This window comes from Trachemys scripta, chromosome 6 (genome assembly GCF_013100865.1).
Source record: "Trachemys scripta elegans isolate TJP31775 chromosome 6, CAS_Tse_1.0, whole genome shotgun sequence".
Lineage (NCBI taxonomy): Eukaryota > Metazoa > Chordata > Testudines > Emydidae > Trachemys > Trachemys scripta.
Genome location: NC_048303.1, coordinates 97,766,001 through 97,779,170, shown reverse-complemented (window position 1 = coordinate 97,779,170; position 13,170 = coordinate 97,766,001). Strand labels below are relative to the sequence as shown.

At 41.9% G+C, this 13,170-nt stretch overlaps 1 protein-coding gene across 4 annotated transcripts in view; it reads left to right on the top strand.

Annotated features, from left to right (window-relative positions):
- Positions 1 to 1,122: 1,122 nt before the first annotated feature.
- The window catches only part of TLE1 (TLE family member 1, transcriptional corepressor), a 106,288-nt gene continuing 94,240 nt past the window's right edge, over positions 1,123 to 13,170 (top strand). For all 4 annotated transcript variants that reach the window (XM_034773100.1, XM_034773099.1, XM_034773098.1 and 1 more), the window contains exons 1-4: positions 1,123 to 1,872; positions 2,844 to 2,944; positions 4,843 to 4,906; positions 5,012 to 5,056. In XM_034773100.1, coding sequence (XP_034628991.1) covers positions 1,849 to 1,872; positions 2,844 to 2,944; positions 4,843 to 4,906; positions 5,012 to 5,056 — 234 coding nt within the window. In that variant the 5' untranslated portion in view covers positions 1,123 to 1,848. The remainder of the gene's footprint in view (positions 1,873 to 2,843; positions 2,945 to 4,842; positions 4,907 to 5,011; positions 5,057 to 13,170) is intronic.

Genomic DNA, 13,170 nt, shown 5'->3' with positions numbered 1-13,170 from the left:
AATTTATATTCTTTAAATAAAATTTGAGTCTGTACATACATACTCCATTAAACTAGTGGGCCACTAGTAGATGTTATGGGTAAATCGTCTTTCCCTACAAACCACATTTTGTCATGTTCATAATTTTCTGAAAAATTCTCTTTTGGGCTACAGTTTTCCATGCTGGGTCTGGTCCCAGAGGTGAATTATTCTAAAAAATGTAATACAGATAGATATGTGCACACCAAGCTCAATGCCTGGAGCATAACACTCCACCCACCAGCCACTGTATGTCTGGCTCTAACTGCAGCTTGTCCTGCTCTATGGTAGGATGCAGCATTTATCTCGCCGTGTTACTTTCACAGATTGAGACTAGAGAAAGGGGGGAGGGCAAAATGGAGGAATAAACCAGATCTCAGCAATACACGCCTCCCTTCATTCCCTTTTCCTCCTCCTCCTTTTTCTCTGCCCCCCCGCCCACGTTACTTTGATTGACAGTTCAGCCTCTCCCTTCTCCTTCCCACCGACCTTCCCGTTCTCCCGGCCTCGTTGAGCGTTCCACGGCCTCCTATTGGTCCGCTCGGAAGGGTCCTGCCGCTCCGCCAGGAGAGCTGGAGGGACCAAAGGCTTGTCCCATTGGGCAGTCGAGAGGAGTACATCAGCACCCCACGTTGGCCCATGAGCAGGCGATTGGCCACGGATCCCCTCCTCCCCTCGAGTGGGCGGGGCCGGGTTGCTGGTTAGCTAGAGGAGTGTGAAACCGCGTGTTAATGTAACCAGCGCGGGCGGATACATTGTGTCCCGTTTATTGAGAGCCTGCTACTGCCGCGGCGCTGCGCACCCCGGCCCATACCCCGCGAAGTTTGCATACTGCGCGCTATTATCCATGGAGGGGCAGCTGTAATTGGGAGGCTGTTTTTCCCCCCCGGTCGCTGTTGTCTGGATGTGTCACCCTGGGGCGCTGGAGAGAACTTTGTCCCGGCCGTGAGCGGAGCGGGGCGAGGCGAGGCGCCGGCCCGGGAGAGCCCAGGATGCTGCTGCGCGCGGCGCTTGCGGGGCGCCGATAAGAGTCGCTGCTCCTCGGTGCGCGCCCGGCCGGAGGAGGTTATAGTGGCGCTGGTGCGCGGAGGAGCTTCCCTTTGATTAGTCCCGCCGGGGGGTGGGTGGCCTGGGACCAGGGGGGTGGGTGTTGGTGCCTCTCTTTGCATCGGCCCGAGGAGTCTCCGCGGTTCGTGGTTCCCCTTCCCCGCGGTGCACGTGCCGCTGGAGTCGGCCCCCGCTACTCTGCGACCGGCCCCTTCGCCAACGCCCGGGAGCAGCGCGGCGCTCGCCGGGGACTTTCTCTTGCGCCCCCATCTGCTGAGTGTCCCGCCGGTGCCAGCCCGCCCGCGCCCCGGCCTGGATTTCCCCTGCGGGCAGGAGCTGTGGGGAGAGGAGTCGCCTGCGCTCGGAGTTTCCGGTCTTACAATTGCACAAGTTACGAGCCTGCGAAAGGGGATTATTTACTCTGCAGACAGAAGCCGCGGCCAGAGGAGGAGGAGAAGGTCGGGCAGTGAGGGGAGCAGCCACCCCCCGCCTTGCACCGCCCCCGCCCCGCGGAGCCGCGTGGCCTGGGGACCGGCTGGGGCCGACGCGCCCAAGGAGCCGACACCTGCCGGTGACTTTTCAGAAAGCGGAGGGGGCGCGTTGCTGGCCGAGCCCCCAGCCCAACAACAACAAAGGAGAAGGCGGCGGGAGGAGGATGCCGCGGCCGGGCCGCTGAGCGGCGGCGGCGGCGTCTGCCCGCGAGGGCTGCTCGGGGCTCGGGGTCTAAAGTTGGGGACTGAGTCGAGAATTGAGCTGCAAAGGAGCAAAGCGGCGGCCAGAGCCATGTTCCCCCAAAGCCGGCATCCCGTAAGTAACCCCCGGGCCGGGCTACCCTCTCGGCACCCCCTCCCTGTAGGACAGAGGGGATCCCCGCTGCCCTTTGCCCTGGGTGAGTGAGTGGCCCCTGCCTGCCCAGCCAGCCTCTCTCGCTGCCTGGAGGGCTTCACTCTTCAGCCCTCGCTGTCCTGCGGGCCCCAGGGCTTCCTGCCCCAAGAGCGACAGACCCGCAACAGGGCACGAGGCAACTTCTTGGTTTCCCGCGTGTCCCTTTCCCGGAACACAGACCCTGCCTGTGTACTGGAGGGCACTGCGGGAGGGGCTCCTTCTCGCCCCTTTGTTTTAATGTGTAACTTATTTGCATATAAATGACAATGGCGGGGCTGGGACTCTCCTTCGCCTCGCCGCCAGGTTGGCTCCTTCCCCCTTCTTTAGTTGCAGCCAAATAAACGCTGGCTGGAGCAGAGACAGGATGTGTGCCTCTTCCCTCCTCCCCCCCTCCCGCATGTGATTTTACCGCAGGGAGGAGTTAGCACCGACTAGTTTTCCTGGGATGGTGGTGACAAGTGTAAAGGGGGTGGGGGGAGAGATCCTGACACCCATCCCTGTGCGGTTATATCCCAGGGTGGAGTAAAAGTCACCTTTATTTGTTTGTTTTGGAGAGGGATGGTGGGTAATAGTGGCAAGGGGGGGTGAGTTGGGTCCCCAAGTCTCTTCCCCCTTTCCCTAGCGTTCTCCAATTGTACCCTGTGCAGGAATTAAGCTCCCTCTCTTTCCTGGGGTGTGATGTTCATGAGCTGTTCATGACCCATTGCTGTTGGAGGTGCCCCAGTTGAAGTGTAGGGTGGCATGTTGCTGGGGGATGGTCCCTAAGAAGTTAGCTGTGCAGACAGTGGAATAAGTAGCTTATCTTTCATGCCTGTCCTATGGCCTTGCTCACTGTTTTTATTTAAACATTTTTCTTTTCTTGTGCCTGCTCTTTCCTCTGCTGGCCTTTCTAGACACCGCACCAGGCTGCAGGTCAGCCTTTTAAATTCACTATTCCAGAGTCTCTGGATCGGATCAAAGAGGAGTTTCAGTTCCTCCAAGCTCAGTATCACAGGTGGGTGTAGCATGCTCTGTTCATAACCAATTCTTCCTGTACCATAGGCCTCAGGCACATACTGCTTTTGAGGATTCAGGCTGGTGCACAACATGTTGTTCAGTGGGGTGTGTTTCTTTTTTCTTGTCTCCACTTTCGCTGGTGGGAGAAGCTGTGTTTTATATCAGCGTCCAGATGGTGGCGTGGGGAGTCACAGTTAAACCCTGTCATTCACTCCTTTTCTTTCCTTGCCATTGTTTTCACAGCCTGTTTTGCTGCTGTTCAGATGAACTTTTTTCTGTGTGTTTTTAGAGCTTCACAATAAGTGTCAATATTTGCTCTTGGGAATTTTGTAACTGGCTGTGTTCAGAACAGCAGGTCAATGGGTGCCTTTGTCCTCATGTTCCCGCATTCCAGTACCAAGGCACTGTTGAAATAAGCTTTTAATAAGAGCTAGAAGTTCAGTAGGAAGCAGTGGAGTCTAGTGGTGAAAATAAGAGTGACTGAGTTTGGGACCAGTAGATTCTAAGCCCAGCTTGGTCACTTAATATTCTGTTTGTGAGACCATCTGTAAAATATTCAGGGTGGGAGTGTGAAACTTAACTCTTTGGTAGGATCCTTAAATGAAAAACCTCCATAAGTGCAAAGTATTCTGAGAGACTATCCACCCTAACTCCATAGTAGAAAATGTTATGGTTAGTTCTCATGTAGTGTATGTTTGCACTTTTTTGTTTACAATGTTAATGCAAAAATATAAAAATGAAAATAAGCAGTATTTAAAGAGCAAATAAGGATTTTAAAAAAGCATACAAGGATTTTAGTGTGCTACCAGAGATGAGTGAATTTCATTGCTTTGGTAGATTTGAGTTATGGTTGCTATGCCATCATCGAAGCTGGCAACTGTGTTGCTAGTTCTTGTGCTTATTGCTGAGGTCTCTGCGGATATCAAGGGTATATTTTCCCCTCATTGCATAGACAGTACTTTTGGCATTAACAGGAAACATGTCCCTTGGTGTGTAGCTGTAGCCTATGACTGAGCAGAGATGAATAGAAGGCTCTATGTACAAATTTTCTTCTTTTTGAAGTTTGGATTAGGCCTTCATGATGATGATGTATATAGCGTTTATCTATACAGAAGTTTATCAAGGCCTCTGGGACCTATTTTTGATAGCTCTTGTATTTAAAAATTGCAAAACTTAAACTGTATACGGTTACATATAAAAAAGGTGAGCATGCACACCAAACACTTTGATTGCTTACTATCTTCTTTAATAAAAAAAAGTCAGTTACCATTCCACATGACAAAGAAATGGTATTTAATATTTTGTTTTAATTGGAGATATTGGAGTAGTAAGGGTATAGGTTTATTGACACTACAGTTCCTTCACTTTTATTTTTGTTCTCATAAGTATATAAAAAGAAAAGGCATATCAAATTTTAAATACTGCTCAAAGGCTATACCTCTTCAAGACTTTAACAAGATAGCTAAGTACAAAATCAGGAGACTTTTTGGAGTAAAGGTTTAGAACTGAAAGGCAGGTGAGTCTTCTACTGTGGTTACGTTGTTGAACTCTAGTACACTAATTCCTAGACAGATTTTTTTTACTTCACATTTAAACTGTAGTGAATTCAGGCAGTACCATAGTCTGGGGGTTGTGACAATTTTTGGTAATCACTCTAAGCGTAGTGTTTTGATAATATAGCCTTATTTAGTATGTATTTAAAATGAGTCTGATCTGATTTGATGGATTCTATGTACTCTTTATATTCATTTTCAGTTTTTCTGTTATACCAGGCTAAAGTTTGTTATTTATATTGAAGGGAAAAGACTAATAAGCTATCAGAGTGCAAATAGGGAAGGTAGATGTCAAAACAAGTGTCATAACATTTACATTAAAGTGTCTGTTTTATTTTTGTAGCCTTAAATTGGAATGTGAGAAACTGGCAAGTGAAAAGACAGAAATGCAGAGGCACTATGTGATGGTAAGTATAAAATATTTGTTTTTCCCTTTTGTTCATTACAGAAAATATTTTCTAATACTTTACTATCGTATGCTGGTTTTAAATTGTACTTTCCTTTATTTGCAGTATTATGAAATGTCCTATGGATTAAACATTGAAATGCATAAACAGGTAAGATGTTCATCTAAGTTCATAACTACTAAATTTATAGTCCAACTTATAATGTGTTTAGGGTACTAAAACACAGCTTTTGGATTTATATTTGAATTAGTGCAGTATGTCAGAAAGAGTGGATTGATTCATAGTTGTGACTAGTAAACATTGTTCACCTACCTAATATAAAATGATGGGACAAATAAGATCTGCAGAACAGAATGGTGGTGTTGGTGCTGGTTCTGAAAGATGTCCACAAATATATAGGAAATGGCTTGCCTCTGTAAACAAAGACACTTGAGTTACATGGTTTATAAGGAAATAGATTTCTTTGAGGAAATTCCTAGTTGGTACAGCCCTAGATCTGTCTAATCAGTCTCTTATGCGTCTGCAGAATATGTTGATAGTTGCTGAAAACTTAGCAATTTCAAAGTATGAAAAGATTAGTGACTTGGAAAATTCTTATGACTGAGTTTGCAAGTTCCCATAAAATTCACACTTATGGCCACTATAATGGTGAATAAAAAGAGGTATTGAACTGGAACAAGGCACTAAGGACCTCATAAGAGAAGAAAAGCTAAATGATTGCTCAGCCCAGAGGACCCTCAATTGAGTACTCATTGTCTGCCAAAGAAAGCATTAATGGCAGGGTGTAAGTATTCTGTAGATATGCTGACATTCACTTTTTCATCAAGATGCTGGTACAATAAGTCTTTCAGAAATCGATGGCCTCTTAAAAAAATTATCATTAGATGAAGTTGCACAGTTGGACACATTTCAAAGTGCAACAATACAATTCTTTCTTGATGTATATGTGCTATTTCATCTAAAACTCTTGTTTCATTAAATTAAAGAGCACGGCTGACCGGCTAGGGCACAGCGAAGAAATTGATTAGTTCAGGTTTCAGATCTTCAGTACATTCAAAGACTTTCATTAAGCAAGTATATTTCAGAGCTGAATTCTGTTTTTGTAACTCTGAACTCTTTGATATTTTTTTCTTAAAATTTATTGTGCCGTGAAAAATATCGAATTTGGTAATGTGGAGTTAGATGTGTAGCTTTACATGCTCCGTTGGAGATGCATTTGTTTAAATTTGAAGTATTAACTAATACAGAAATATGACAACTTTGTTTTGAGATAACAATGAATTTTGTAGGGAGAAGATTTGGGCTACCATTTGTGACGCTCAGATTAGATATAGAGCTGAATTTTTTTTTTTTTTTTTTTTTGCAACTTAAATTTGGAACATTGTCAGCTTTTACTTCAGGCAACTGTTTTGGGCTCAGTGGAAAAAACTCTTTTCTTCAAATAACTTAATGGTGTATTGTGACTTGGTGATAAGTTATGATAAAATTAATATCTAAATGCAAACCTCTTCTGGTATAAGTATTACATAAACTTATAATAGGATCAAAAGTGTAGATGGGTTTAAAATAATGGAACAGTTGATGAGAAAATGCATTTAGTGTATAAATGCACTAAAAAAAATCAAGGAACCTCAGAGCTCATATTTTCACATTGACCATAGCTTCTGTGTATTGCCAAGCTTTAATGATTATATATAAATGGTGTGTAATATTTATTTGCTGTGATGATATAGTGTAGAAACTTTTAAAGTAAATGAAAGAATGTATTATAACCTGCGACGGTCTAGCTGGGAAAGGCAGTATGTTTGTGTGTGCCTAATATTGTGATTTTTAATGTCTGTGTTTTGTTTAATCATAATCCTAAGGGATGAAAGAACAAACTTCTGGGGAAGTGTATGGCGATCCAAAAAATGAAAGTTGACAAGAAAATAAGCTGCTTTAGTGTTAGTGGGTTTTCATGTCTTCCATGTAACATCTTCCACTTGAGTGCAGAGTCTTTAAAACCTCAAATTCACATCTAAACTACAGAAGTGCAAAATAGCACTGTTACAGTTCAGTATAAATTGTCTTTAAATTGAAAAACATCCTTCTAAATTTCAAATCCTATGAAGGCATTTGGTAGATAATAATCATAATTCTTATTAAAACTGGTGACGTCTAGTCCTTAGGGTGTAGCCAGCCTCAAATTGATGCTTTTTGCTGGCCGATCACCAGCATGGCCTAAGTACTCATTATGTTGTAGAGAGGGCCTTTGGAGCTCTCATTACGTTTGACAGGAATTCTCTCTAGGGGGAAACTGGGCATTAGCTAGACTCCTGACAGGCTGAAATTATTCCTGCTTTATGGCTTATAACCAAATGCTAGCAAGGCATCATCAGGGGACACAAGAAATTGTCATTTCTGACAACATCTTTGTTACAGAAAAATGCAGTGATGGGGAAACTTTCCACTGAACAAGCATTAATGTTCTGAAGGCTTGTCTCCTGTGTAGATGTTACCCTTGCTCTGTGTGAAGCCCTTCAGAGTTGTTGGTCTGATGAATTTTTTTTTTTATACTACTTCAGTGACTCTTCACACAGTGAAGTGCTGCAGCAGTGTTAAAATAAAAGTGTCACCCAAATAAAAAGTGATGTAATTATAGCTTGCCTTCTCATGTCAAAGCTGGTTTGTTGCACAGATATTATGTGTTAATGTTGTGTCAACAGTTCCATTATCCTTTAATTCAGGAGTTTATAACAAATTGGGTGGAATAAATTCACAAAGGCTTAAATGTTATAAACAGCCCTTTAAAAAAGTAAATATGCCATTCTAAAATGTACTGCATTAACCTAAGCATTCTTTTAGAAAGTGATGCACTGAGGTCAGGAAATGGCAAAGTTAAGGCTGTGGAGGCAACCTTAACTCTGCCCCTTGTGCGTATGTATTACAGTAGTTTTTAATTACATATGCCTCTCCCAGGATTTCTGCCTTATTTTAACCCAGGAACATGGACAGTGCTTAGTGAGTAAAGTGTCTGTTAAATATATTTATCCTTACTGGTCAGTTTGTAGCTTCCTTTCTTGTTTTTGTCATGAACTAGCTTTGGTATACTTAAATCAGACTCCTTATGTTGTTTAATATAGGTTTTTATGGTGTTTTACAGGTATCCACATTAAAATAAATAGAAATGAAACACAAAACAAAACTTAATAAACCCAAACAAAAAAAACCTATAGAATTGTTCTCAACTAGTGTTTGGATGTGTGTAGCAGAGGTGAGATGATGTTCAGGATATATTGACTTGACTTGCATGTAGATCTTATACGCATTAGGACATTACATTCTAATAACTGGGGAGCATTTTATAGGTTTTTAAATGTTAACTTTCATTCTCAATCCTTTCCTACTGTGATATCCATGGCCAGCAATGGACACACTGCAGCTGCTGGCGCCGAGGCATACTGTCTGTCGGGTGTTAATAGCCATATTATACTCGAAGGGTTGCTGTCATCGGGTATTAGAGCAATGTCTCTTTATTTTCATCAGCCATGTCTGTCGTCTTCTGGAGTAAGTCAGGAGATAAAGCTTCCTGTGTGTTTAATGTCCAAATTGTTTAGGTGTAAGATTAGCTTTTGTTCGGTGGCAGGCAGCCAAAGAGAGAGCCATCACTGTTGAACCCACTGACAAAGTTTATATAAACTACTACAGCGTGTGGTGAGTTTCTGCTGTCCTAAAATTGACAGGTGGGTCTCTGAGTCTTTGCGTGGATAGTTATGATCTTTGACCTGCCTTCAGGCAAATGTGTCTTTCCACTTTTTTTGGCTTATCGCCTTTCTTCTTGCAAAATAATAACCTTTAACTGCTTATAGTAGTACAAGAGTTAAATGTCCTCTTAGTTCACTCTGTCATGTGAAATCACTTTAAACAGTATTCAAGAGCCAAGTCTCTTACTATCACGATCTCCAGGAGCGGTTAAATAGGGGGGAATTAAGAGGCTTTCTTTGCTCTCTGCAGCTCTTTAATAGGATGGTGGTATTGTTGAAAGGGATTTAAAGATGATTTTTTTTTTTTTTTTTTTGCCTTAATTGCATTTTAGTTATTGGAGTGAATTTTATGATTTTTTTTCCCTAAAGATTCTGATGCTGTGTAATTAAGTGGCTTTGTTAACTTTTGGAAACTTAAGATACATAGAATGTGTTTGTGTCTTAAAGGAAACATAAAGATGGGATCATAATGACTTTCTTCCCCTCAAAATGTCATATTTACTTTACAAATGTGATTAATATATAAAAGAACCATCAGCATTTCTAAATGACGCAGTCATCTCACTTTATACCCAATCTGAGCTCTGGGTACGAGAAAGCTGAGAGGATTGGTAATGAGACAGAAGATTTCACCTCTTGGTCATTGGCTTGCCCAGGTCAATGATGTAGTTACTATCTGTCAGTTATTCAGTGGACTATGCTAAATGAGCTGGTAGTCTTCATCCATTTCTAAGTAGGTAGCTTGCCACTTTGTCAGACACCATTACTGCAGTCCTCTTAACTAGTCTTAGCAGTTGGACCTAATTTAAACACAAGTTAAACAAATGGGTACTTTATTATTCTTTAAATTATTTTAGCACCAAGGAACCATGGACTAGGACCCAATGGCACTTGGCGTTGTACAAACACAGAACAAACAGATGGTCCCTGTCTCCAAGAGGTTACAGTTTAAATAGACAACACAGGCACAGCCTGGGGGAATTGGAATAATGCACGGAGTTGACAATGTGATGGTGGCAAGCTTTCCAGGGTGCTTGTCTCCCTTATCAGCAGTGCATTTGGAAGCAGAAGAAACTGAAAATTGTTTTGTTTTCAAGTTGGGGTCCCTTTAAATCATAAGTGTGCTGTAACTTTAATTTTTATGGTTGATAATTCAGGGGCAAAATTGATTTAGACAACATTTTAAGAATTCAGCAGTCCATCTGTTAGTAAAAGGGAAACTTATTTTTTTTTAAAAAGAACACATGAGCAAACTTCAAGAAAATGCAGCAAGCCTTCATCAGTTTCCTTAAGTTTGCAAGGAAACTGGTGTTGATAATTTTGTTTCTCAATTTAGTTATGAGAGAGATGTCTGTGTGTTATCCTGGAATGTGGCCTATACTTTTCTGGTAGGTGTTTCAAAACAAAACATCTTTGGCAAAGTAGTAATTAAGCTGCTAAAGATATTGGGCAGCAAACTGAGTTTCTTCCCAACTGATGTTTTTGTTCCTCTTGCAGCTTTTTGATGTCTTGGATAAACAGTCGGTCAAAGTAACTTACAAGTAAGGTGACCAGTCAGTGTATTGACAAGAACAGACACAATAGAAAACTGCATTAGGAGGCAAGCCATTGGGATTTGCAGTAAATATATTACAGAACACAAGTGAATTGCCGATACTGCTTGTTTAGCAGTTTGCAAGGGCAATGCAAGTATGGATTTTTGAATTAGAAGGGAAGGACTGTTCTTTCTCTGTGCCGGAACATCTAGTTGATGGCTGAGGAGAAAATTGATTTAGAGAACAAAATGCTGCTGCCTCTATTTTTGCCATTTGAAAAGCTTCTATGGATTAGTGAGTGAAAACAAAAAGGTAGCTTTCAGTTTAGGAGAAGGGGAGCAGAATGGGTCTGTTTGTTTAGCTGCATCTTGATCAGGTATTAAGCACATGAGATGGGAGGAAAAAAACAGCTATTGTGAGGTCAAGATAAGGAAAGGGCATCTATAGCTGAAGCTTTGGGTTTTATACAATCTGCTTAAGTCTGCCTAGTTCTAAAATTGTTTTAGAAGTGCTTATCTTCCGATAAACCCAATCGTTGTACTCTGCCCTGTAGTAGATCCAGTTAAAGTTTTATTTTTAGCTTAATTAAAAGAAATGATGGCAACTAGTTAGCTTGGGTAGCTCTGTATAATAGAATATTGAAGATTTCAGGTATTCTCTGTGTAGTAAACTGTTTGCAGTACTGCCGCTCTTGCTCGTGGAGTCTTATGTCTGCAGTAGCTTAAGACAACATTCACATGCATGACCTATTGGTATCAGTGTAGAAACATGTCCAGTGGATTTTAATAGCTTCAAAATCAATGCTAAATCTCTCAGTTTAATTTTTGTTAAAGGAACATGGCCAATGTAAACATTTCACTTCTTTCTTGGAACCATTAATAATGCCCTAAAATCTTTATTTCTTTAAATTTAATTGGTCATTAAATTTGCAACACCACTTGGTAATATATTGTCATTCTGATGTGTAAATGTATAAAAGTTGCATAATTAGTGTACATACCTTTCAGTAAAGACTTCCTGCGTATTATTTTTATACTTTGATGTACTAGGGGATGGCTATGCCAGTTTCTGTGGTATGTGTGAATTTTTCCACGTTACACTAACTCCAAGCAGCTCCTTCTCTTGAGCCTCAAATCTGATGATTTTGTGTCTGAGTCATTCCACTGAAGTCCAAATTGCACCAACATTCTAATCTTTTATTTGAATTTTGGTAGCACCCAAAGGGCCTCGATCGAGATCCAAAACCTATTGTTCTAGGTACTATAAAAGTGCGTATTTGGCTTAAAGAGTTCACTATCTAACTTGAAAAACCTTGGAGCCCCCCCAGCTGTGCAACACTTCTGGGTTTTTTTTATTGCTACTTCCTGATACAGGAAAGTTCGATATGATAGAAGCTTCAGAGAGCATTCTTGCACATAGGTCATACTCACACACACGTACCAATATAGAGTGGTATAAAGGGCCAAGTCTACTTGTCAAGACAAACACCTGTCAGGGATGGTCTAGATAATACTTAATCCTGCCATGAGTGCAGGGGACTGGACTAGATGACCTCTCAAGGTGGGCAATTAATGTTCATGTCTGTGCACAAGTAGCTTTCTGCATGAATTTTTTTCCCCCTTCCCGTCCTATGATAAGCATAGGGTAGACATGAAAGAGTTACTAAAGGTGACAGGATATTTAGAACTGGCTACAATCAGTATAAAAATGGGTAAGATTTAAAATACACCTCTACCCCAATATAACGCTGTCTTCGGGAGCCAAAAAATCTTACTGCATTATTGGTGAAACCGCGTTATATCAAACTTGATTTGATCCACCAGAGTGTGCAGCGCCGCCCTGCCCCCCTGGAGCGCTGCTTTACCGCGTTATATCCGAATTCGTGTTATATCGGGTCGCGTTATAGCGGGGTAGAGATGTAGTTAAGAGATGTCCAAGGGGGAGAAGGCAGATGGGAGTAAAATGCCAGTTCTTGGTCCTTTGTGTTCCTGTAAAGGAAGAGTCTTAAATGTTGAGGCCCAGCATCAATGGGAGTCAAATGCTGCATAGAAAGTAGAGATTGTACCTGCAGCACCAGCGTCTAGCTGAAGGAGATACTGTATCCCTTTGTCCTGGGGGAACCATTTATGTGGTTGAGGTTCTTCATGCTTTAAGTTGGATGCATGTTGGATGGCTTTGGAGATGCTCTTGTTCCTTGGAGGGGACAGTGACAACTAGGTGGAATTGGGGCTTCAAGAAGAGAATTGGGTGGTAAACAGTTGGCCAGAGGTAAAGCTTAGTTTTACATTTATTCGGTTATGAGGCCTAAGACAACTTCATTGTTTAGTCGAGGCTAGATGTTGAAACAAAACGGTGGAGCTAGTTACAGGCCTCTGTGAATGTGTATAAGTCATGAGTGTTAAGTCAGAATTCATGAAGTGGGACATGATGAAAATTTGGATTAGCAGGGAGATGTGATAAGTGTCCTTCTGTTAAGACTAATTTAAAAAGAGGCCTGACATACTAAAGATGTGTGAAAGGCTGTTGTCAAGATGCTAAAGTGTTCCTTATTCCTGCCAGTTGGCCTGGGTTCAACAGCATTTACAGCTGAAAGTAGGATGGGCAGTTGTTTACAATGCTTGGTCAATAGCTGCTGCAGAGCAGCTCACTGTGCTATTACAGAGAAAATTGGAATTGGAAAACTGAAATGTATCCAGTGACTGTACTTTAAAGTTGAGTGAAGTCCAAACCCACATCTGATAAATGTAACAGTTGACTTGCGTATCATATATATACTTATGTTGGAATATTGTGGCCTTTCTATAGCTTAAACTGACACCTGAGAGGCTTCAGAAAAATGTAGCCTAGGGTCTGGAATCAAAAATGTAAATTTCCGCATTGTGAAACGTACATAGTATGCTTTGAGACTTTAATAGAGATCCTGATATTTTTATTTCCCAAACAAACTACATGCACCCTACATTTTCAGTGGGGAAACATTAAAAAA